The sequence below is a fragment of the Podarcis liolepis genome (genome assembly GCF_965112155.1).
Source record: "Podarcis liolepis genome assembly, chromosome: 15".
NCBI classification, from domain to species: Eukaryota; Metazoa; Chordata; class Lepidosauria; order Squamata; family Lacertidae; genus Podarcis; species Podarcis liolepis.
Window position 1 is genome coordinate 19329930 of NC_139566.1, and position 23619 is coordinate 19353548.

A 23619-nucleotide genomic window follows, 5' to 3' on the forward strand; every position below is an offset into this window, starting at 1 on the left:
CAAGCGCCTGGCACAAGGAAAAAAACAAACTGATGTCCTGTTACTTTCATGAATGAATGTTAGAAACAGTTAGTTCACTCGCTTCTAGCTGCAACAGTCTTTCAGCAAGAACAGAGATGAGAAGAAATCATTTTTGAGAATTTCGCCATATTTGTAGGCCTTTTCGCTGCCCGTCTCATGCCTTCTAAAACATTTCTGTGATAAGTCTCTAAGGCCGCCCTTCCCTCTGTAGTATTGTAATCCCAAGGGGGGGGGTCCTTCTGGGGTTTCCCATCTATTATCCCTTTGTTCCCATCCCTCCTTTTTCATGTAATCTATCTCTTGGGGGGTAAAGACCAGGTTTTCTGTATCTGCTTTGGTCAGGACAGGTATTTTCAAACTATATTGTTGTACCAGTGCGGCTCTAGGGGTGCCCCTGACAGCTTCCTTTGCTCTCAAATCAGCCCACCTATTTCCTACTTCTTCGGGGCTCGTCCCTCTGGTGTGGGCTGGAACATGAACCACTGCGACCTTTTCTGGTCCAGTGAGGGCATTTAATAGTCTTTCTAGTAATGCCATGTGTTCTATTTGCTTTCCATCCGCCTTAATATATCCCCAGTCCCGCCAAGTCCTACCAAAGGTATGTACCACCCCCCCATGCATAGCAGGAGTCTGTCCATATGGTTACCTCTAAGCCCCTTGCCAACTCGAGAGCCCGTGCCAGGGCCATAATCTCACATTTCTGGGCCGACCAGTTCGCCGGCAAAGCCCCACTTTCGATTATCTCCCCATCTTCCTTAACTACAGCATATCCTGACTTCCTTTTTCCTTCCTCAACATAACTAGATCCATCAACGTACCATCTCTCCCCCATTACTAAAGGGATTTCTGATAAATCCTCTCGAACCTTTGCCATTAATTGTATAGTGCCCAAGCAATCATGCTCATCTGGTTCCCATTCTTTCCTTTCTCCTATCAAGAACTCTGCTGGATTTAAATTCCGATCAGTTCCTAATGTAATATCAGGGCTGGTACGTAGCACTGTTTCGTAGTGGGTTAGGCGGCCATCCGTCATCCAGGTGGAGGCTGCCCCAATTAGTATCGTGGATATTTGATGAGGACTGTGAACAATCAAGGCTCTTCCAAAAGTTAACTTCCTACTTTCGACTACTAGCTCAGCTGCTGCTGCCACCACCTGGATACACGTGGGCCATGCTCGCACTACTGGCTCCAGGGTTTTGCTAAGATAAGCTACTGGCTGATACCGCCCCCCTCTCTTTTGGGCTAGGACTCCGACAGCAGTCTGAGAACTAATAGTTACATATAGGTGGAACGGCTGTTGGAGGTTTGGTAGAGCTAGGACAGGGGCCCCTATCAATGTTTTCTTTACTTCTTCCCATCTTTGTTCATCGTCCTGTTCCCATGTTATTTTACCATCTCCGGCCAGTTTCCGGTTTAAAAGCCGGACCAGCTTGGCAAATTGATCTATCCACAGTCTACAGTATCCTAGGAGTCCCAACATTCTTCTTACATCTGTTTTGTTTCTAGGAGGTTGTAATTCTAAAATTCCCTTAACTCTTTCTGGATCCAATTTCCTTGTTCCCCCTTCTAGTAAGTGTCCCAAATACTTTACCTTCCGCTGTACAAACTGTAGTTTGTCCTTAGACACCTTCACCCCTCCTCACTCTTCTCAACTCTCTTGCTCCCAGACCGTTATCCTCTCTCATATTCTGCGGCCCTCTTTGTGCACCCCCCAATCTTTAAGTTTGCTCAGTTAGACATTGCCCACACAGCAGTGTTTGCTTGTAGATTAAATGTATGTTCAAGATTACTACCCTGAACCTGGACCTTCATGTTGAGACAACACAAGAAACCAGGAGCGACACACATTGTGTTGTATTTATACTCTTCTATATGGAATAGCTCTATGCTTTACCCACAGAGCACTGAAGAGCACAGCATTGGTTTTCACTAACTAAAAAAAAAACTTTAAAGTTTTTAGAAAACTGTATTTTACTGCAAGCAAAAAAACAAACAAAACCAGAGTTCTTCCAAACTCTGCAAGGAGCATTCTAGACAGCCTTACATTGCCAGGCCTATCAAGAGGTGTGCAAGGTCTAGCACTGGAAAGGCTGGTGTAACGTTGCAACTTTTAAAACATGCACAAGCTAGAATACACACCAATCATCCACCTTTTAATTGCTTAAAGGTAAGAAAGATCAAGAGACAAACCCCCACTTTCAAAATATGAAACTGGGAGTCTCTGACCCTCCAATACACATTAAACCCCTAGAACCTTGTACTGGTTGAAAACCTCATTCCCCTTTCTCCAACCCTATTTCGAAGCCACTTTTCTCTTCTATTCTGCAGCCCCGCTTTGCTTCAAAGTCTACGCAGCTGCCTCCTCTCCTTTAGGGCAGCTCCCCTTGCACACAGGACACCTCCATGGGGAACCTCCTGCACCTGTCTCCTCCCACCAATTGCAACTACAGAGCACCCTTTACACCTTTCATCCAGTTATGAAGCTGCCACCCCCATCTGATTCTGCAGACCCTTTCTTTCGTCCCTTGGCTTTCATCTTTGTCCCCATTCCCATGCCTACCTCCTTCCTTTACTCTGACTCTTGCCCATGTTTACAGTGTCTCCGACTCGCACACACACACACACTCACGCGGAATCGCCTGGCCGCTCCCCTCGCGGGAAAGACGGAACCGCAAGCTAATCCTCCCGTCAGGGCAGAACCCTGATCCACACTCACGCGTCCGTATGGAACCTCTCTTCCGTTCAGGAGATGATTCTCTCGCCCCCGTCCCGTTCCACAGCCCACAAGTTTCTTCACTTTCCCACGTCTACTCACCCAGTACAGTCCAGCGTCGCTTCTCGCAACTAGTGAACAGGCGGGCGTCCCCGCTGGGTGCTCGCGGTCCCGGACCGCCAATGGGTGCTCGCGGTCCCAGACCGCCAAAAATGAGACCTAGTTCTCTCTCTCTATCCCCCTATATCAAGTCCTGTCTTTTAGCCCTCGTGAACCGTCACGGGTGGACTCCGGCTCGGGTCACTCCGAAAAGACGGAGGGGCGCCTACCCGGATTCCGAGATCCCCCCGAGCAGCCCGTCGAGAGCCCCACGTTGGGCGCCAAAAGTTGTGGGAAGTTGTCCGTGGATAAAAACTGACAAAGGACTTCAATATAAGGGTAACCCTTTTATTAGCGCGTTTGCAAAGGCGGACCCCTCGTACCCGTGGATACGAAGAGCCCCGATCGGGCATAAGCACAGCAGTTTTATCCCTAGCTGCCGCCCCTCTTTTGGAGGCTTGGCTTACAATCTATCTACCAGAATTCAGCACATTCCTAATACATTGTTCAATCTACTCTATTCATTTTTACTCCCTTCTCAGTGTGGGCATCACCCTTTGGCTCTCCCTTTCTGGCGTACGCGACTGTGTTATCTTGTATACATGTCTAGCTCTCAAGGCTGAGTTTGAGGCACGTCCTTTCTGTATGCTTTCATTGTTTCCCAATCTCACACTGGCCAGGACGAAGAAGCCCTGGTCAGGACAAAGAAGTCCTGGCCAAGACGAAGAAGGCGTGGCCAGGACAAAGCAGGCCTGATCTGGATGCTGAAGGCCTGGCCAAGACGAAGAAGGCCTGGTGAGGCCCCCTAGATTTAGAGGCCCTAGGCTTCAGACTACTTAGCCTATACATAAATCCAGCACTGAGCGGGGGGGGGGCGCAAGTCTGAGGGATCCACTCCCTGCTCTCGTTTTATCCAATACTCACCGCTAGAGAAGGGATGTGGAACCCCAGCACACCTGCAAAGAGAAGGACATGGGGACAGGTGAGTTCGTCCCTGAGCCCCTGGCAAGGCTATTCCAAGAGTTTTCTCCTGGATTCCAAGTCGTACTACAGGGGAGGGACACCCCAGGCCTTGGGGGCCAATCCTGGCCTCCTGCCCCCAGAACATGGCTCCCCAGGGAAGGTGCCCCTCCCGCTGACAACTGCCCCCCCCCGCCTTGCCCTGCAGCCCAGCCCCCTGCTTCCTCCATTGGACCCCACAAAACGGGGTGGTCGCTGGCAGGGTTGGGTTTCCAGACACTGGCTCAGATGGACCTTGGGTTGGATCCAGCAGTCTGGCTCTGTGCATCTTTTGACTAGCTGCCCCCCTAGCCCATTCCTGCCCTCCTCTGTCTCAAAAAGGAGGACCACTTGCTCACCTGACACCATGGGCTGCTCTGGGCCTTGCAGGGCTGTTGCTGCGGCTGATCAGGCATCTTGAACACCTTAACTTAGAAGAGAGTAGCAGAGAGAGCGACTCAGAAGCCGGCGGCCCCAATTCTTGGGGGGTGTTTGTGTGTGAGGAGGGGGCGTCTGGCCCAATTCTTTCCATCTCTCTGCAGTTCAGTGACCTGAAAGGGCATCGCCAGAGCTGGAAAGAGGCAGCCCAGAGCATGAAGGACTGGCAGAGAGACAAAGGAGGCCCCAAGTGCTATGGGTTCAAGAGCTCCAGCCCAATGGAAAGACAAGCATTGCCAACTGTTAAAAGGGCTGCTCTGCCTCGTCTTAGGACAGCCCTGCCCTTCCAGGAGAGGGAAGAGACCCCTAGGAGGGTCCTCCCAGCATCAAGGTGTCCCAGAAGAGGAGCAGAAGATGAGGAAGGTGTTGGAATCTTCCATGGAGCCAGAGAGACCCCCAGGAAGGGGGAGAAGTCCGATGTCGTTGGGCAGTTGGAGAGATGCAAAATGGAGCCAGGCAGAGGTGTAGCTGTTGTAGGGCTGGACTAGAAGGACCTTGGGAGAGCAGGGTTCGAATCCCCACTCAGCCATGAAGCTCCCTGGTGGACCTTGGGCCAGCCTAGCCTACTTTGCAGGGCTGCTGTGAAGATAACAATTGGTGGCAGGGAGAACCATGAAGGCCACCTTGAGCTCCTGGGAGGAAAGTGGGCTAGGAATGTCCTAGTAAATGTAAATGATGAGAGGGGAGAGAAAAGGGGAAGGCAGGGAAAGAGTGTGGAGGAGCTGAAAACCAAGCCTGATGAGGAACAGTTGAGGCAGCTGGGTATGTTTAGCATGGAGAAGAGGAGACTGAGAGGAGAGCCATCTTTCAATATCTGTGGGCTGCAAGAGGGAGCAAGCTTGTTTTCTGCTGCTCCAGAGGGGAGGGCAGGAGAGGAGATTCGGACGAAACATTAGGAAGAACTTTCTGATGGTAAGACTCTCTGGGCGGTGGTGGACTCTCTTTCCTTGGAGGCTTTGAAGCAGAGGTTGGATGCCAATTTGCGAGGGATTCAGCTGCAATTTGGGGAGCGCATGGCACTGGCCTACTTTACAGGGTTGTTGTAACCACACAGGGCTGCTGAGCATCCAAAAGTTCCTGACAAATGTTGAGCCTTCCATTTCATTGTGGGGAACATAGGCGCCGACTCCATGGGGCTTGAGGGGGCCCGAGCCCCCTCAAAAATTTGTTTGGGGGGGCTCTGCCCCCCCCAATAATCTCGGGCGCCCCTCCAGCAGAGCGCCATCGCCGCCCCTCCCCCAGCCCAAAATGCACAGGGTCGGGCTGCATGCCTCCTGCCCTCCCTCCCGAGCAAAAGCTCCACCCAATTTCCTTCGGAGCTGATTAATAGGCGCAGCACACTCTCCCCTATTCGCTCACGAGGAGGCGGCGCCACTTTATTTGCATATTCATGAGCTTATTTATTATTCATGAGCTTTCCCGGGCCCCCCCAATATTTTTTATAAGTCCGCGTCCCTGGTGGGGAACAGATGCAGCACATCAGGAGGCGTCCCTCAACTTCCGTTTCTTCTCTCTCTTGCAGCCAAAGGGGTTGGGCTGGATTACCAAATAGGCAGAGTAGGCACTGGCCTATGGGCCCCACACTTTTTAGGGGTCCCACAAAATAATATTGATCTGATCTTGAAAGAAAACAACAATCAAGCTTTCTTAGTTCAATATTATTCCAGCGTGTGCACAAAGCCTGCCACCGCCCAGATTTTGACTGCCAAGGGGCCTCCACAGGGTTTAATCCATCACTCCCCCCCCCCCCAAGATGTTGCTGGACTCTCAAGTCCCACCAGCTGAAAACAGCAAGGTTGGGGATAATGGGAGATGTGGATCAATAACATAGAGGGCTGTAGATATAGAGTGCAGGTTTCTCAAGCTCCCTCAGTGGAATCCAGAGACTACCTGGAATCCAGGGCAAGAGGAATGTTTGGCTGATCATGGAGCAAACAGGTCCAGCTAGTCCTGGACATCTTAAATTAGTGGACAGAAGATACATGCTAGGTCAGGGTGCTGTTACATTGATCCCACCTGATAAGAGGCTTGGGACAGGCCAGAGAGATCTTGAAAGCAGATCTTCTCTGCAAGAGCTTCCAAAAGCGTATATGTTAAACTTTATTTAAAGGATGTAATCTCCCTTTCCCTGCAAGTGTTCTTATAAACAAGAACTGTGAAATACAATACAATCAACTCCCCTCCCACAACAAAATTAGCAAACCATACAAGTAGCCCTCCCCAACCTGGTGCCCTTCAGATGTGTTGGGATTACAACTCCCACCAGCCACGGCCAGCAAGACTGTACAGTGGTACCTTGGTTTAAGAACAGCTTAGTTTCTAAACAACTTGGATTAAGAACGCTGCAAACCCGGAAGTAGGTGTTTTGGTTTGTGAACTTTGCCTTGGAAGCATAACATGTTCTACTTCCTGTTGAGTGTAAATTGAGTCCCTCGCTGCTATGGGAAAGCACACCTTGGTTTAAGAACGCTTTGGTTTAAGAATGGACTTCCAGAACGGATTAAGTTCGTAAGCCAAGCCACTGTATTATTAAAGTGACTGATACATATCCCACATGTATGATGCCTGGGCTGATGGAACCTGCAGTCTCAAATGGCCGTGCTAGCTGGAGATGATGCCAGTTACAGTCCAAAACATCCGGAGGGCACCAGGTTGGAAAAGACTGCATACAAAATTCTTCCCAAGACAGGCATTCTCCAGTCCCCTTTCCCCACTGTGCAAATAAATAGGTAGTGTGTGTGCATTTTTGTGCATCACAGATTGCAATGCACAAGTGTGGAGTTTGCCTTGGGGAAGGAATCCAGCATGTTGGCCTGCCTTTGATAAAAACAAGAGAGGTGATAATAGGGTCACTAAATTGTGACCCTATTGGTGGGGAACAGGCAAATCTTGTGAGGACTGGTCTTCCAATTGTGATGAGTCATGACAGCTGCGTGTAGAGCCAAACTGTTCAGGAGCAGTCTACCCCTGGTTAGCAGATGCTGGAGACAAACAACAAAGAACGGCTACTGCCTCCAAGCCTTGTCAATTGGGCTTGCCAAAAACATCTGGCTGGTTGGGGAGAGAGTTCAAGGTTAGCTGGATCTTTGGTCTAATCCAGCAATACCAATTTTAAAGTTTCTATGGCTGCTGAGATAAGGCTATCAATGGCCGCTGACCTACAGCTGTAGGCAGCAATGCTTCTGAATATCACCTGCTGGGATGCGCAGGTAGTGAGAGCATTGTCACACTCAGGTTCTGTTTTAGGTAAAGTTGCCAGATTTTTTCCAGTGAATCCAAGGACACTTTTCAACTTCAATGGATTTTGTATGGGTACTGATCTGTAAATCCAGGGATTGTCCCCGGGAAACCAGGACGTCTGGTAACCTTAGTTTTAAGGCTTCCCAAAGGCATTTGGTTGGCCTCTGTAAGAAATGGGTAAGAAAAGATGTTTAGAATTGTCTCCCAAAAGCCTGAAACGTTTCTTTTGGAAATAAAAGGGACAGGGGTCCCCCAAATAGTTTTGTTAAAACTGTTTATGTTCACTACCATTACAGACAGAATTATGTACGCACAGAAATGGAAGGAAAAAGAAGTTCCAACAAAAGAGGAGCGGACTTTGAAATTATTGGACTATGGCGAAGAGTCCAAAACTATTGGACTGCGGCAAAAATGACAGCAAAATAAGAGACCAAAATGAAGAAACGCTTGTAGAAGAATGGAGATCCTTTTTGGATTATCTGAGAAAATATTATAGTCAAATGAAATAGCAGGCAGGACTTGAAAGGTATGAGAATGATCAAGCAATGTGTGTTTTAATGAAATATTACATTAATGACAGTAGATGAATGATCTGAATAGAAGCATTGTGGAAGGAAGGATGGGAAGTCAAAATTTTAAGGGAATATTGTATTAAAATTGAGTTGAATTGGTTAAATGGCTTGAAAACTAATAAAAATGTATGGGAGGAGGGGGAAGAATGTAAGAAAAGTCCTACAGGATCAAACCTCAGCGTATCTCAGAGGTTTTTGACCTTTTTGAGTCCATGGCTCCCTTTACCAACTACATTCTTTCTGTGGCACCCCTGTGGGGTTCAGGAACCCAGTTTTGTCATCTTTTGCCTGCAGAGCTGGTACCCTCTCACCACATTTTGAATACCCTCCCTCGTGGAATGTTCCCTCAGCCGCCTCCCCTCTCCTTGCAAATCCTCGGGCAGCCACAGCCCCTGGTCTCTGAATTGCCCCATCCACCCCATAGAGAGGTGCCTCCTTACATTGCCCCACAGGGGCCTGGGAAGCATCCCCTGGCCAGCCCCAAAGGCACCATTTGCCCGCGGAGCTTGTAGCCAGGGCTGCTGCAACAAGCAACTGTGCAAGCTTTTGGGAGGCAGAGATGTGAGACGGCATCAGAGGGACAGAGGCCAGTGTTGCCCACAGTGTTAGCCCTGACTATTATTCAAGGCACCCAAGGGTGCCACAGCACACTAGTTGAAAACCACTGGCCTATCTAGTTCAGCACTCTGTCTTCAAAGTGGTCAACCCAATGCCTTTTCTGGGAAGCCCATAAGCAGAACCTGAACACAACTCTCACTGCTTGCAAATTTCAGCACATGCAGGGAGAACATGGTGGCCAGTGGTGTGATCCAGCCAGCTCTTTCTGCTCTTATGGCAGGGCGTGGAGGGGAAAGCAGGGAGAGAAGCTTTAGCGTTTCAGATAAGTCCTTCCCTTCACCTTTCACAACTCCCATTTAACAGAAGTAGGTTTGCAAATAAGTGATTTTCATTTGCATGATTCAGCCAGTTGATAGAATCTGGGTTTTGAGGCAGCATAGTTGGGGTTAAAAAAAAAAAAATCCCTCTGATGCCTGTGCAATATATTCAAATTAAGATGAATCATCCTGTTTGTTGAAAACCACCAACACACACTCCCTTGTCTGGGTGGGGTCAGCCAGGAAGCAGAGCATTCAGGTTACAAATTGGCAGAAATTAACGTTTTAAGCTCCACCCGTGGTTTTTGGCTTTTCTAAATTGGAAATGTGTTCTAGCCCTTTAAATTTTTTTCTGGTTAAAGATATATGCCCCACCCACCTACCTGGGCCAGGTGTACTCCTTGACAGCCAGTCCATAGTGAGTACATATCCAAACCCCAAACTGGGCCAATCAGAACGAAGGGAGAGAGCAGCAGAGCAACCAATGGCAGAGTGGGAATGGCTTCCTAAGGCTGTGCTACCTGACTGCTGTACCTGAAGCTGGTTAAACCCAGGAAATCGCAGAGTAGTGAGATCACCTGCTTCTTTTGGACCCAGAGGAAAGAGGCACAGGTGTGTCCTCACCTGCTTTCTTGTGGGGTACCTGAACTCCTGAGGAGCTTGAAGTCACTATGCGGGCCAAGGATGATGAATATGATTACCTCTTCAAAAGTAAGTTTTCCCCCTCTTTTTTCAATTTCCTGGCCTTCCTAAGAGTTGCAAACTCTTATTCTTTTGCTTTTTAGGGCGTGGGGGGTGTTAACAGGAGAAAAGCTTCTGTCCAAACACCATCATTACTTAGCTGCTGATGTGTGCTGTTTTAAAACTCTTACATTGCTCCACTCTTCTCCTTTTAAAAAGTGTATTTTGTATTCAAAAGGCAGATTTTATGTATTTGCTTCTACCCTAAGAGAGAGCAGACCCCACAACTTGCCTATGAAATGTCTCACATACAGTAATGTAGAACCTATGTAAAACTCTGCCCCATTCATGAAAAGTTGTTGGGTAACTCCAGCCACCTCTGATCCCCCCCCATAAGCCCTGTGCTGCGGCCCCACAAACATCCAGTGTTTCCTCATTTTTTTATTTACACCCATCTAAACTTGGGTGTCTAAGAGAGACATCAAGTTTAAATGGACCTCAGTAAAAATGGAAAAAGATTGGGCTTTTCTGGGTCTACCCTGCAGGGCTGTGGGAAAGAAACAAAGGTGGCTGTTCCATATCCCAGCCTGGTTTTTTTCCTCCCCTCCCTGCAACCAGAATTCATACAACAGCTGACAATTCTTTGCCCCACTGTGGGTCTCTCGGCTGCTCCCTGTTCTGAATTTTATTATTTAACTTGTTTTAGGAATAATGTCCCAAGGTGTTAATGGGACTCTGTTTTGGGGCCAGGTGTTCTCTGCTGATAATTTAGGTCCTCCAGACATTTTGAGCAATCATTTGTCGTACATTTTGTTTGAAGAAATTGGGGAGAAATTTGCTTTTTGTTTTTCATCTTCCTATTCTGCCCTTCCTCCTAAAGGAGCCCAGGGTGGCAGCTTAGCCAAATATTGGGGAAATGTGACACTGGGGGGAACGAAGGGCCTGAGTTGCACTCTGCTCCCCGCCCTTTAAAATTGATGCTAAAACTGTAGCTTGTGTTCTTTTTTTGAATGATGCAAAGGGGACCTGACACACGTCTGGGGAAATGGCAGGACGTGGTGAAATTCAGGTTTGGCAAGGCTTGTGCTGTGTCTATGAATCTCAACAAAACACCTGAGATCTCTCTTCCCTGGGTTTTAAAAACCCAGGAATTTGAACTGAGGGTTGCAGGGGTGTCTAATGAAACTGAAAAACCAAATTGCCCCATAGAACTGTACTTTATTGGTTTGTCTAAGTCTTATTTTTCGAAACAAGTTTGGAAAGTTTCTCTGGCCTTGCTGCTAGATAGCCCTGTCTGGCAAGCCGCCTTTGAAAGCTGGTTTGTTTAATTTTACATTGTCTTGACCTTCAACTCTCCCTCCTCCTCCCAGGGGCCAGCTCTACCATTAGGCAAAATGAGGCAAGGTGTCTCAGGCAAGAGATGCAGAGAGCAGGGAGGGGCCTGGCAGAAGCCCCTCACCCCCTGTTCCCATTCCTCCTGAGTCTCCTAAGTTAACAAGCTCTGTGGCCCCTGCCGCCCTGAGGTGTAGCACAGGATTCTGTACATCGTGTGTGTGTGTGTGTGTGTGTGTGTGTGTGTGTGGTGTGGGCATCCTATAGTTTTCTACAGGCAGAAAAATATTTCATAAAAATATTTTTATATATTGTGGACTGTGAGAAAAAGCACACTCAAAGCAGTTTAAGACTGGGCCAACCCTGCCGCCGCCGCCTCCATCTGCAAACTTGGAATAACTGTACTGGCCTACTTTATAGGGCTGTTGTGAAGATTAGGGAGGGACCAATGATGAAACACTTCCAGCTCCCTCTGCTGCACAAGCCAAGCATCATCATGAGCTACCTTGGGAATATTAAAGCCAGAAGCTCAGAAATGCCACTTTCCAGATGTCTGAAATAACAATACATGTCTCTTTGCTTTGTATTATGAGAGCCATTCTTCCAGAGGCAGGTTCCTTAGTAACTCTTGGGTGTTGGAAATGAGGTTATCTGAAGAAGGAGGGACAGAGAGTGATGGATGTTGCTGGAGTTTGGGCTGACTTAAGACTTGTTACCTGAGGCAGAGGACAATATGGTGTCCCCTCATTTGGTTCTTACTTCAACACTGAAGTCTTCTAGAGCAGTGGTTCCCAATTTGGGGGTCCATGGCACCATTCACATAACCAAAACTACCATAGAGATATCATTTTTTTTCCCAAAAGTCCATGGCTTGCCTTTTGAAAAACAGGAGGTCTGCAGCACTTAGCTAATTGGCAATGACTGATCTAGCTCACCTGGAGGCAGCGAGCTATTTTAGCGGCTGTAGCACCATGGCTTTGATCTCCAACAAAGGGGAACAGCAAGAGGTTCAGGAAAAATGGCATGGGTTTTGTTTTTGCTATCACTGCCTCTCCTGGATCTACCACCTGAGGCAATTTTCCCACTCTGTCTAATGGTAGGGCCAGCCCTGAATGGAGCTGTACAAGGAATATGGGGGAAGGAGGTTGCCTGGACCCTTAACCAGCCCTACTTTTTGTTGTTGTTTTTAATTAAAGTTGGTTCAAATGGTTGCAGTCTAAAGCGGCTGCCATTGGTTTTACTTAGTTTCCCACTTTTAATATCCTGCCTTTCTCTCAAGCAGGATATTGCTGTTCACCTCTCTTTGTCATCCTCACAACAACCCTTTGAGGTTGGTTAAGCTGAAAGGCATGACTGACCCAAGGTCAGCCAGTGAGCTTTGCAGGCGAGTCACAGACAGGCTGGCACTCTGACTTGTGTGTGTAAATTGGTTTGTTCTTTGAAAACATCAGTATATCACTCTGAGCCATCAAGTTTACAGGAGAAATTCCTGCGTCGCTTGATTATGTTCACCTCAAATGCAGTGCTCTAAAACCAGCCTTTGCCAGCCAAATGTTTTGGACTACAAGACTCACATTAGACCTGGGGCTGGTGGATGATGTATTCAAAATGGTGCTAGTTGGGGGTTGATGAGTAAGGCTATCTTAGCCAATGTCATTCTGTTAGGATGCTTTTAGATCCAAATACTGATAGCCCATCCAGATATCCATCCAGATATCCATTTTATTGTGCTTCTAATACTGTTTTGGAGCAGACTAAGGCCCCATCTGTACTATACATTTAAAGCACTATAATTCTAGGAGGTGTAATTTGTTAAGGGTGCTGAGAGTTGTTAGGGGACCCCTGATTCTCCTCCCAATGATTGAAATTCCCCAGGTGCCTAGCGCATTTTGCAGCCTGCACGGGTTCCACGGCGACCAAGTGAAGATGCAATGCCACCAGGTTTGGTGACTGACATCTCCAGCATCTGGCTGTTCTGCAGCAATGTTTTCTGCTGTTGCATGCACCCCTGCGCGCCCCAGCATCAAAAGACGCTGCTGTGCACCAGCCGGCTGATCTTGTCACTATTTTATTCTGGATTGTTTTATTTGATGTTTTAATGTGTTGTAAACCGCTTTGAGATTTTTTTCTCTGAAATATAAAGCAATATAGAAATAAAATGAAATGAAAAATAATAATAATAAATATGAAACATGGGGGGTGGTGACCGTAACCTAGGTTTAAGGTGCCATTTGGTAATTAGCTCATATATCTAACACTGCCCCCTCCCAGAGCTACAATTCCCAGAATAGTTCACAATGATGTGTGGATGATCCAGGATAAATAGACCACCAGCACTCTATTATTGCATCAATGACATGTTGCAGAATGTAAGAACCCAGGGGGAGCAGGGTACCCCAGTTCTGGAGGGTCTCTGAGGGTGAAGCCAGACCCAAGACCACTTGTAGGCTGAGCAGCTGAGGCACTCCCTGCTTACATCTTGCTGCTAGCCTTGAAGCTCTTGTCGGAAGAGGAATTTCATCCGAATGAGTCAACGATTGCTCATGGACTGAAGTCACTGGATTTCGCTTCTGATGACTCTGCTTCCTTTTCTTTGAAAAAGCCAGAATGATGGCTTGTGTTGCTACACACCTCTTTTTTATATATATAAAAAAACCCTTTCACCTTCACTTGCTCATGTTCCACACCCAGAGATGGGTTCACAAACAGTCCTTTTGTATTCTGAGGAACAGGGATAGGTAGCTGGTGGTTGGCAGTGGGACAAGAAGTGCTTCCAGATCAGGCATGTGAAGGGGAGGCATTGACTGCCTGGTTTCTCCCTGGGTTGGCTCACTTTGCATGGAGGGTGGGTGGGGTGGGGGGGACAGGAATCCAGTCATTCCTGTTTCGTAGCATTTTTACCTGGATGGGCTTGTGAAGCAGCATTTCAGCTCAGGTGTGCTTCATTCTCTGCCAAGGTAGGCCTTGGTTCTCTGGGCCTAAAGAACCCATCCAGAATGATGTCCATTTTATCCTGCTTGTGCTCATTGGGGTTGTTATATAGGCCATCCCACTACTAACACGGTTTGCACTTGCAAACGTTTTGAGGCAGACACGAACTGTTTGATTTCCAGTCGCTACATGTCCTGCTGAAATCATAAGAAGAGCCTGCTGGATCAGGCCAATGGCCCATCTAGTCCAACACCCTGTTCTCACAGTGGCCAACCAGATGCCTGTGGGAATCCAGCAAGCAAGACCCAAGCACAAGAGCCCTCTCCCCTCCTGTCCTTCCCAGCAACTGGTATTCAGAAGCATCATTGCCTCCAGCTGTGGGACACTCAGCACAGCCATCATGGCTAGTGGCTACCAAGAGCTCTCTCTTCCATGAATTTGCTCAATCGTCTTTTAAAGCCATCTCAGGTTGGTGGCCACCACTCCCTCCTGTGGGAGGGAGTTCCATAGTTTAACAGCATGCTGCATAAAAACAGGCACGGAGCTACCTGCCCCGGCACCTGTGCAACAAGCGTGGGGGGGTGCGCCACTAGCCGACCGCGGCAGCGTCGTCCCTAGCGGTCTGCCAACCGTGCAGCGAGTGTCCAGGGGTGCTGCCTGCACAGCAGAGGGGGGGTGGCGCAACAATGCCACTTGCCCTCACGGCTGACACCCGGTGCACACCGCACCCCCCACCCCCGCCTTCCTCCGCCAGTGCATAAAGAGCTTTCTTTTATCCACCCCGAATCTTCCAACATACGGCTTCATGTATATGAGAGAGGGAGAAAAACTTCATCCACTTTCTCCATGCAATGAGCAATTGTTTATAATTCTGTTAGGCCGCCTCTTAACTCACCTTTTCCCTAAACCAAGAAGTCCCAAATTTTGCAGCTTTTCTTCAGAAGGGAGTCATAACTTTTTTAAGCACAAATGCTATGTTGTTGTTTAGTCATGTCCCGACTCTTCGTGACCCCATGGACCAGAGCACGCCAGGCACCCCTGTCTTCCACTGCCTCCCGCAGTTTGATCAAACTCATGCTGGTAGCTTCAAGAACACTATCCAACCATCTCGTCCTCTGTCGTCCCCTTCTCCTTGTGCCCTCCATCTTTCCCAACATCAGGGTCTTTTCCAGCGAGTCTTCTCTTCTCATGAGGTGGCCAAAGTATTGGAGCCTCAGCTTTCAGGATCTGTCCTTCCAGTGAGCACTCAGGGCTGATTTCCTTAAGAAATACTATAGTGTTGGGGGTTTTTTTGGTCCTACTTCTGTTGTGCACTACAGCACAAGAGTGCCTCTCCAGACAACAATAATGCGGTATCATTCAGGAAGCATCACAGAACAACAAATAAACTGGGGGATGTGTGGACGTTAGGTGGGAAGAGGGAATTATTGTTACAATCATTCTGGAAACTGTAGCTCCGTGAGGGGGAGAGGGGTTTCCTAACAACCCTCAGCAGCCTAACAAACTACAGCTTCCATAATTCTTCGGGGGAAAGCCGTGAGTGTTTAAAGTGCTTCAAATTTATGGTGTGGATGTGGCCACCGTTGGGTTTGCAACCTCACTGAGAACTAGGACCCTTTTGAGTCTATCTTCTTCGTGGTGTTGTAGTGCTGCTACGGTTGCCATATTTCAAAAGGTAATAATCCTGACACCCACAAAGTTGTTGATAGTGATTTTAAACTTTTGGAGCTGTTTCCACTGCTTTTTCCATTGCGTTGCCATACATTCAGGTTTTTCCTGACATTTTGCCGATTCGGCAAAATCCCCGACACAATTTTTACACCATTTTTAAAAAATAGGACATGTCAGGAATTTTCCTGACATATAGCAAGCCTAGGTGCTGCCAACTTTGAGGACAGGAAGCCTTAATCAGAAACTCTTTCCAGTGCATCACTGCCTAATTATGTTGGTGATTAGGAAGAAGTTTGTGGTTAGGAGATTTGGGGTTGTGTGCTACCATTTCCTGTTTACTGACAATCCTGGGGTTCCTGCGGGTTGGACTTAAAAGAGGCTTTGAGTTACACTTTGTGATTCTGTTTTGCATGTTTGTTTGTTGACAAAATAATAATCACAAATAAATAAGAATAAAAATGTGCACCACACCCACTGTTCTAGCTATCCAACCTCCCAAAATCTCAACACCTCTTGCGATGGTTTGATCCCTTTCTGTTTTAACAGCACAAATTCTACAAACACCCTCCATATCTCCTCAAAATCATTACTCCTGCATATTCCCCGTCTTACTTTAATGGCACATGTTAGTTTATCATTAATAGCTATATCTCACACCTCTTTATACCATGCGTCCATTTTATATTCTGCTTGCCCCTTCCACTTCCTAGCTATCATAATTTGTGCAGCTGTCAATAAATTTATGAGCAAGTCCTTCATAGCCTGTGAACCTTCCACCCCATCGTAAATTGATAATAACTGTTTTGCATGTTTGAGAGAAAGAGTTCTGCAAAATATGCTGGTTGCTTCCCCCACCCCACAAATGTTGAAAGCAGTATATTAGATGTGGGAGCAGCCAAGCATGTAACGCACCCCCTCCCCAGTAACCCAAAATAGTACAGTCCAGGAAAGACTTCTACACATTCTGCAGAACTGAGTGTCAAACCTTTTGCCTTTTCTTTCCGTTTCTAGCCTTGAACCTTTGGAACAACATTTTGCCATTTCCCTTCCCTCTGCCATTAGCATTCTGATGCTTAATTGTCTTCTCCCTATTTGTTACCTTGTTGCTTCTTTGTAGTTGTCCTCATCGGAGACTCAGGAGTAGGAAAAAGCAACCTCCTTTCTCGGTTCACCCGGAATGAGTTCAACCTGGAGAGCAAAAGCACCATTGGGGTGGAATTTGCCACACGAAGCATCCAAGTGGATAACAAGACAGTGAAGGCCCAGATCTGGGATACCGCCGGGCAGGAGCGTTACCGTGCCATTACTTCTGCGTAAGTACTGCCTTGCCTTCTCATGTTGCAGTGGGAAACCCCAAAGTGCAGTCTTCCTGGCAAATCCCATAGCCACGCTTCTCAGGCTATTCAATAGAAATGCAGTTTGGACCAATGCAGACATTACAACTTTGGGGTCCTAGTCAGACCACTGTTAAAGAGATTCCAAGGCTGCTGTTCTTTGCTTTGTAAATACAGTTGTGGACTGGGGGAATTCTGATAATGGGCAGGGGAAAGTAGGCCAGGAAAAGCTAAACTATAACTTTATTGATTTCTAAATTTCTGTCCTGCTTTAATGCTGACACCTCAAGGTGGCTAAATGGAAAAACCCAATTTCTCTTTTGAAAAAAACCCCCAGCTGAAAATGGCTTGGAAGATTAAATAACTAATTCGGCAAGGGAAATCAGAAGTCATAAAAGCAATGAATTGTGCCATTAAAAGCTCATGAGAACAAGGTGGATTGCACCAGGAGCCTAAAAGACAGTAGCGAACATGCCTGGTGAGCAGGAAGGAGTTCACTGAGTGCAGCTCCCCCTCCAAAAAATACTCCCCCCCCCCGACAGTAGACCCCTGATAAACTGTGGGTGGCACCCAGAGCATCCCCTAATAAGCAGGCAGGCTCATGTGGGAGAAAGGGGTCCTTTTGTTACCTCTGCAGCCAGGCAAAGACCTTAAACTGGCCCTTCGATGTAGGTTAGTGTGGCTCTTAATATACTAGCAGTGAGACAGCTAAGGAGGTTGTTGCTGCTGCTGCTGCTGCTGTTATTGTTTACCTGCCCTTAACCCTAAGGTCCCAGGGCAGGTTATGACAATTATAACGTTGGAAACAGTCTAAATTTAACAACTTAGAATCGCAGAAATAGGACCGGTCCTTAAAATGCACATCTCAGGTGCCAAGGGACAGGGTGAAGAGCTGCATCTTCACCGCATAGCTTCTGGCAAATGCTGAAGGTGCCAGGCCGATTCTCCTGCGTGGAGGGAGTTCCACCGCTTAAGAGCTGCCACAGAGAAGACCCTGTCCCGGGCCTCTACCATCCCAAACTTCTGAGGTGGAACTACAGTGGAACTACAAGAAGACCTCGTCTACTGGTCTTAGCACCCTGGAGGGTCTGTAGGGATGGAGACTATCTCAGTCATTTGGGGCCAGAACATCTTGTATTGGGCCTGGAAATGAACTGGCAACCAGTGCAGCTGTTATAAAGCAGCTGGGATCTAAATGGAACCCCAGTCGCTAATCTGGCTGCTGCATTTTGGACCACAATCTGTCTTCAAGGGCAGCCCCACATATAGACCTCTTTGTAACAATCTAACCAGAAAGATACCAGAGCATGGAGTACAGTGGCTAAGTCATCTCTGTCCAGAAGACATTCCCAAAGGGCCACCCAGATATGTCTCCGTCTCCATCTCCATCTCCATCTCCATCTAGGGGATAAATTTACTTAGCTGCCCCATGTCTGAGGAGGCCAGTTCTAGTTGGCAATCTGGTCACCACCAGGTTTGGAACTACTTGCAATTTCTTGGTTGTTTTCAAGGGCAGTCAGCTGGCATCCAATCAAAAAGGAATTGTGGGGTGGGGGCTGTGTGCAGACAATACTGTTGTCCAATCGGAATGGGAGTGGAAAATGGGGTCGTGTGTTGCGGACATGGCATGTGATCAAGGGTGAACTTCCACAGAGGGGTGTGGGGATCCTTGTGCACACCGTGTGGGTCTCTGAAGGTGCTGTGAACTTAGTTCTTAAGGTAAATAAAAAGTAGGTTAAAAAAGATTCCAACCCCATGCAGTAAAGTTTGGATGCAAGACCCCCCACCCCACAATTGATCATAAATTTGGCAAATGCTCCTTAGTTTAGTCTGGACAAAGCTTCAATTTATTAGCCCTTTTTAAACTCCAGACACCTGTTCCAAGGAATCCAAAGCCACCATCAGGGTCTGATAGAAAGGAAAGTCAGAGCTAGATTTTCTCAGTGTATTCTCAGTCCTGTGACTCCTCCCAGTGGTTTCATGTGGGTATTAGACAGCATGGATGAACTTTATTCATTGCCAACCCATGATATCCCAGTAGCAGAGCAGAGTGTTTCCCCACCATCATGAGATTGTCAGTTGCCAGGACAATTCTAAGTTTGGAATGGGTTTTTCAAGATCATCTTCCTTGTTCTGAAAAGATTTCTCTTTGGCTTCCGTGACTGTGAGAAGGGCAGAGGTTTTGCAGGGACAAAAAGGCAATCCTCATTTACTTAAGGAAGGTGTTTTATTACAAGTAGGCAAAAGCTTCCAAGCTTAAAACAACTGTCAGCTGCACAGTTTCTGGTGCCAGCTGTTAGTGGACATTAAATCAAGCACTAAAAGTCTTGGGCTTGGTGAAAGTTTCTAGAACAGCCTTTGCCAATGTGATTCCCTCTGGATGTTTTGAGAACAACTCCCATCATGACTTGGCTGGCTGGAGCTGATGTGAGCTGTAGTCTAAAACATAAAACTCATTCCACATTTGTAAGAAATCTCACTTTGAAACTCACTGCAACCACATTTGCTGTTCTTTTTTCTGCACCTGCTAAAAACATTTTTGTTTAGGCCGGCCTATCCAGAAATGCAGAACATGTGCGTTTTAATCTCTTTTCAGTACGTCACTGGTTTTAATTGTTCTTTGAATACCTGCTTTTAACTGTTCATATTGATAATTTTACTGTCCTGTTCTTTTTGTAAACCGCTTGGAGGTTTTCTTTCCTACAGTCAAGCGGTATATAAACGTTACGAAATAAAGAAATAAAATGTATTTAATGGGCTATGCAGTTATTTGGAGAGTGAAATTGGTAATGGATGGTTATTTTTTACGACGGGGGGTGGGGTGGCATTCAGTGTTGTGCAGCAAGTTTAGTGTTTACCTCCCCCTTCCCCTTCCACCTTCTGATCCCACTGCAGTTACTACCGGGGGGCAGTTGGGGCACTTCTTGTTTACGACATCGCCAAGTACCTGACCTATGAGAATGCAGAGCGCTGGCTCAAGGAGCTGCAGGACCACGCTGATGCCAACATCGTCATCATGCTGGTGGGCAACAAGAGTGACCTGCGGCATCTGCGGGCAGTGCCCACTGATGAGGCCAAGAGCTTTGCAGGTACCCCTCTGCCCCATTCCTCCTGCCTCCTCCTTTTACTTGCCCTGGTGAGGGAGGGTCTCCAGGGCCATCTCCCTAGACTCTGCACAAGGCACTGTGTATATGTTTTTATTTGTTTCTGTTTTGTGCATAATGGCTTTCACCACCCTGGTGCCCTCCAAGGATCGTTGGACTCAAGCTCCCACCAGCCCCAGAGTTGTTTCCAAAAAATATCTGGAGGGCTACATGTTCCCCATGTAGAACCCCACTAGAACCTTGCATTTAATTTTTCTTAAGAGTAACAAAATAAGGCTGGCTTTCTTGGGATGCCACTTCTGAACCAGATTCTAAATTTCAAACTTTTGCTGTGCCCGTGTGGCATTGTGGAACCCAAGTAGCCCTCATTATAAAGAAATGAAGGGTAGATATGGGTTGTTGCGGTTACGCGTTGTCAACAGAGCAACAGTCTTGATTTCCTCAAGAGGCAGCTGCTATAGTGACAATCCCTCTGTCTTCATACATCTGGATATTCTGGGGAGCCGAGCCCTGGACCTGCTTGCTAATGTGAAGCCTCAAAATGTCTATTGTTGGGATGTGCAGAATGCATTTCCATCCTAGCTGGCCAACCCCAACAATGCACCTTGTCTAGTGGGAAAGGAAACTCCAACTCATAGCTTCAAACTGGTTTGGCTCTTGGTACCTCTGCTTCTGACAAGGCTGTCAGAGTCAGAGGTCTGTTCATCTTTGCACCTGGAAGATTCAGGACAGAAAATAGGAAGTCCTCCTTCACACGTCTGTGGAACTCCCTCCCACAGAAGGCAGTGATGGCCACCAACTTGGATGGCTTTAAAAGAGGATTGGACAAATTCATGGAGGACAGTATGACTATTGGTGGCTACTAGCCACAATGGCTATGCTCTGCCTCCATGGTCAGAGGCAGCAATGCTTTTAAATGCCATTTGCCGCAAACCACAGAAGGGGAGAATGCTCTTGTGCTCGGATCCTGCTTGTGGGCTTCCCACAGGTATCTGGCTGGCCACTGTGAGTACAGGATGCTGGACTAGATAGGCCATTGGCCTGATCCAGCAGGCCTTTCTCATGTTCTTATGTTCCCACAGAAAAGAATGGCTTGTCATTCATAGAGACATCAGCTCTGGATTCCACCAATGTGGAGACGGCCTTTCACAACATCCTAACAGGTAAGCCGTTACGTGGGGCAGGGTGAACTCGCAGATCAACTGGCTTCGTGCAACTGCTTGCCTGGTGGAGAATTCTGGAGCACTTGAAAACTTTGCATACTTGTGTGACGTTTGGGCTGATCCCAGCAAAGCTATTACACCAGCTGGGGATATTTGCAGGTGTTTTTTGGTTTTTTTTAAATGGACCTACAACAGCGACCTATTGCTTCTTACCTAAGAAATAAGCTGTTCTTCTGCTCCAAAACACACCGTTCCCCCATCACTGCGCTAGCTTCATCTGTCTCCACAACTTCATCTTCTCCGCTTTTTGCTCTCCAGAAATCTACCGGATCGTGTCCCAGAGGCAGATTGCTGGTGGGCAGCCGGAGACGGAGTTCAGCGCCAGCAGCACCATCGAGCCGATCAAGGTCCTGCCTACTCACCAGGAGGGCCGGCAAGCCCCTTGCTGCCAGAACATCTAGCCTGCAAAGACTGCAACGAGGAAGTGAAAGGGAAACAAGGAAGGCCAAACAGTCTCCGGTACCTCCAAGGGGGAAAGTGATGCTCCAGGCAAACTCCTCTTTTTCTTCTTCTGGTACCCAACGTCCACCGTGCTACTCTGCTTCATGTAGGTCAGAAACACATAACGGATCGTGTTCGTCTTTAGATGTGGGGAAACGGTGTCAATGGGTGCTTTTTGGACCACCTGAGAGACACCCCATCCCAATTCCACAGCCTTCTTCGCTGAGAGCTGGCTGCTGGCATGAGGAAATTGGTGGGTCACAGGGATGGCGCTTCCCACACCCCTTTGAATTTCTTGCTGAAACTATTTTCCTGACTAGCATGGTTTAAGTAGAGCCCTTTGCTAACATAGGGGATCATGGCATTCAACACTATATGTCTGGAATGAAAAGGGGTTAAGCTGGTTGGGCAGCCCACTTTTAAACCAAAGGTAGAGTGGACTCACTATCATGGCTTCGTGGACTGTGGTTTTCGGGGGTTTTTTAAGTTGCTGAATGTTAAATAAAAACAACAACTCCTTTGCTCCCTCCTAATTACAACTCCTCTTTGAGGGAAGCCATGGTGAATTAAGCCTGGTCCGTCCCCCCAGTTGGTTCTGTCATACAGACATGCCCTCCCCACCCAAAAAAATTGGGGGGCTCCGCTGAGGTACAAAAGCCAGGCTGTTGAGTAAGCCTCAGCCTGTGTAAAGAAGCCCAGAAATTGAGGCAAGGCCCGAGGCCTGCCTCGCTTAGAAGTGAACTTTAGCCGTCCTGTGGCTTGGCAGCAAAATGGCTTTGTATCAACAAGCAAATAGGAGTTGCTTCTGAGTGGTGACTGTTCTGGGCATGCCAGATGGCTTTAAAGCACAACTCGCCAGTCAGGTTGCATTTGTGAGGGCGTCTGTCACCTCCACCTTCACCATAGCAGCAGAAAAGCCTCCCGGCCTGGTTTGATCACACCCTATGTTGGCTCATCGCATTGGGTGACAGCTTCCTGCAGATTTTAATCCAGCAAATTGGTATATTTCCCCTGCTGCCCCTTGTGCTGTTTTAAAGACCCAGGTTCCCATTAGCCTCATGTCTCACGAGGCCTCGCAAAGCAAGTTTGGGAAATGGGAAGCCCAAAGCAGCAACAAGTAGCCTTTTGGGGACCATGAATGGAGCTGGAGTTTGCATCCTTTCTCAGCCTTGGAGAAAATGGCTGACCCTCAGGATGGAGAAGGAAGAAGTTGGTCGGAGTTGTTTTTCCCCTCCCCTCCCTATTTTGACTTTGCTACCTTTTCTGGAGTGATCAACCGGTAAAGATGAGAGTACGCTGATGGTTAGATTCTTGTGGCTTTCTCTTGGTTTTGCTCCCAACTGCAACTTTTGTGTAAATAGCAGGCTATTGGGAGGGGGGTATTTTAATGTGTGAAATTGCCTTCCTTTCATTTGCTTTGAAACTTGTGTTGTTGTTTTGTGGGGTCTTGTCTTCTGTGTGTGCTACGTGTTTAAATAAAAGCTATTTGTTTTATTGTATTGTGATTATTTACCACACTTTTATCCTACCCTTTTCTCTCCAAGGTGATTGAGGTTCTCTCTCTCTACCCATCCATTTTACCCTCACAACAACCCTGTGAGGTGGGCTAGATATGCTGAGATTCCTGGCCGATTTGGGTATTGAACTCCCAGGCCCTAGTATTGCACTCTGAAGTGTGACATCGTACTGGCTCTAATAATACATTTTGGCAGTAAGAGTGGTTTTTGAACCTGCAGCACTTGCGCTCAAAACAGTTTCCTGGCGTTATTATAGCACACACACACAGTGAGGCATGGAAAACTGGATGGACCTAAAGCACTTCTAAACCAGGGTGGTGTACAATAGGCATAAGCATCATTTAAACAAATGACACTTTTGAAAAACTGGGGCTGCACCCCTGCTCACATTGCTTGCCAACCTTGCTTATCACTACATCCCTTAGACC

At 47.5% G+C, this 23619-nt stretch overlaps 2 protein-coding genes and 1 long non-coding RNA gene across 7 annotated transcripts in view; 2 read left to right on the forward strand and 1 right to left on the reverse strand.

Annotated features, from left to right (window-relative positions):
• The window catches only part of LOC310695062, a 2152-nt gene extending 447 nt beyond the window's left edge, over positions 1 to 1705 (forward strand). The window contains exon 2 of the long non-coding RNA XR_014519905.1: positions 139 to 1705. This is a non-coding gene — a long non-coding RNA (uncharacterized lncRNA). The remainder of the gene's footprint in view (positions 1 to 138) is intronic.
• Positions 1 to 8215, reverse strand: part of LOC310694088 (uncharacterized protein) — a 25043-nt gene extending 16828 nt beyond the window's left edge. For 2 of the 4 annotated variants that reach the window (XR_014519527.1, XM_083476855.1), the window contains exons 1-3: positions 5749 to 8215; positions 4192 to 5396; positions 3758 to 3789 (exon numbers count right to left, since the gene is read on the reverse strand). Coding sequence is in view for 3 of the 4 variants with exons in the window: in XM_083476855.1 (XP_083332981.1) it covers positions 3758 to 3789; positions 4192 to 4201 (42 nt within the window). In the remaining variant the exon portion in view is untranslated. The other 2 variants (XM_083476856.1, XM_083476854.1) reach the window with 2 other exon arrangements.
• LOC310694086 (ras-related protein Rab-11A-like) lies at positions 3693 to 23168 on the forward strand. 2 transcript variants are annotated; one of them, XM_083476851.1, is made up of 6 exons: positions 3717 to 3815; positions 9320 to 9668; positions 16690 to 16885; positions 19802 to 19995; positions 21093 to 21173; positions 21492 to 23168. In XM_083476851.1, exons 2-6 carry the CDS (start codon positions 9629 to 9631, stop codon positions 21632 to 21634), a joined length of 654 nt encoding a protein of 217 aa, XP_083332977.1. In that variant the 5' UTR covers positions 3717 to 3815; positions 9320 to 9628; the 3' UTR covers positions 21635 to 23168. The 2 variants fall into 2 exon arrangements, with proteins under 2 accessions (XP_083332978.1, XP_083332977.1); XM_083476852.1 differs by lacking the exon at positions 9320 to 9668 and having other exon boundaries at positions 3693 to 3815.
• The last annotated feature ends 451 nt before the right edge of the window (positions 23169 to 23619 follow it).

Excerpts from the sequence above, each read along its gene's own strand:
- LOC310694086 (XM_083476851.1), top strand. The coding sequence starts at position 9,629 with ATGCGGGCCAAGGATGATGAATATGATTACCTCTTCAAAA. Across the intron at positions 16,886-19,801 it reads TACCGTGCCATTACTTCTGC|TTACTACCGGGGGGCAGTTG; the intron begins GTAAGTACTGCC and ends ATCCCACTGCAG. Across the intron at positions 21,174-21,491 it reads CTTTCACAACATCCTAACAG|AAATCTACCGGATCGTGTCC; the intron begins GTAAGCCGTTAC and ends TTTGCTCTCCAG.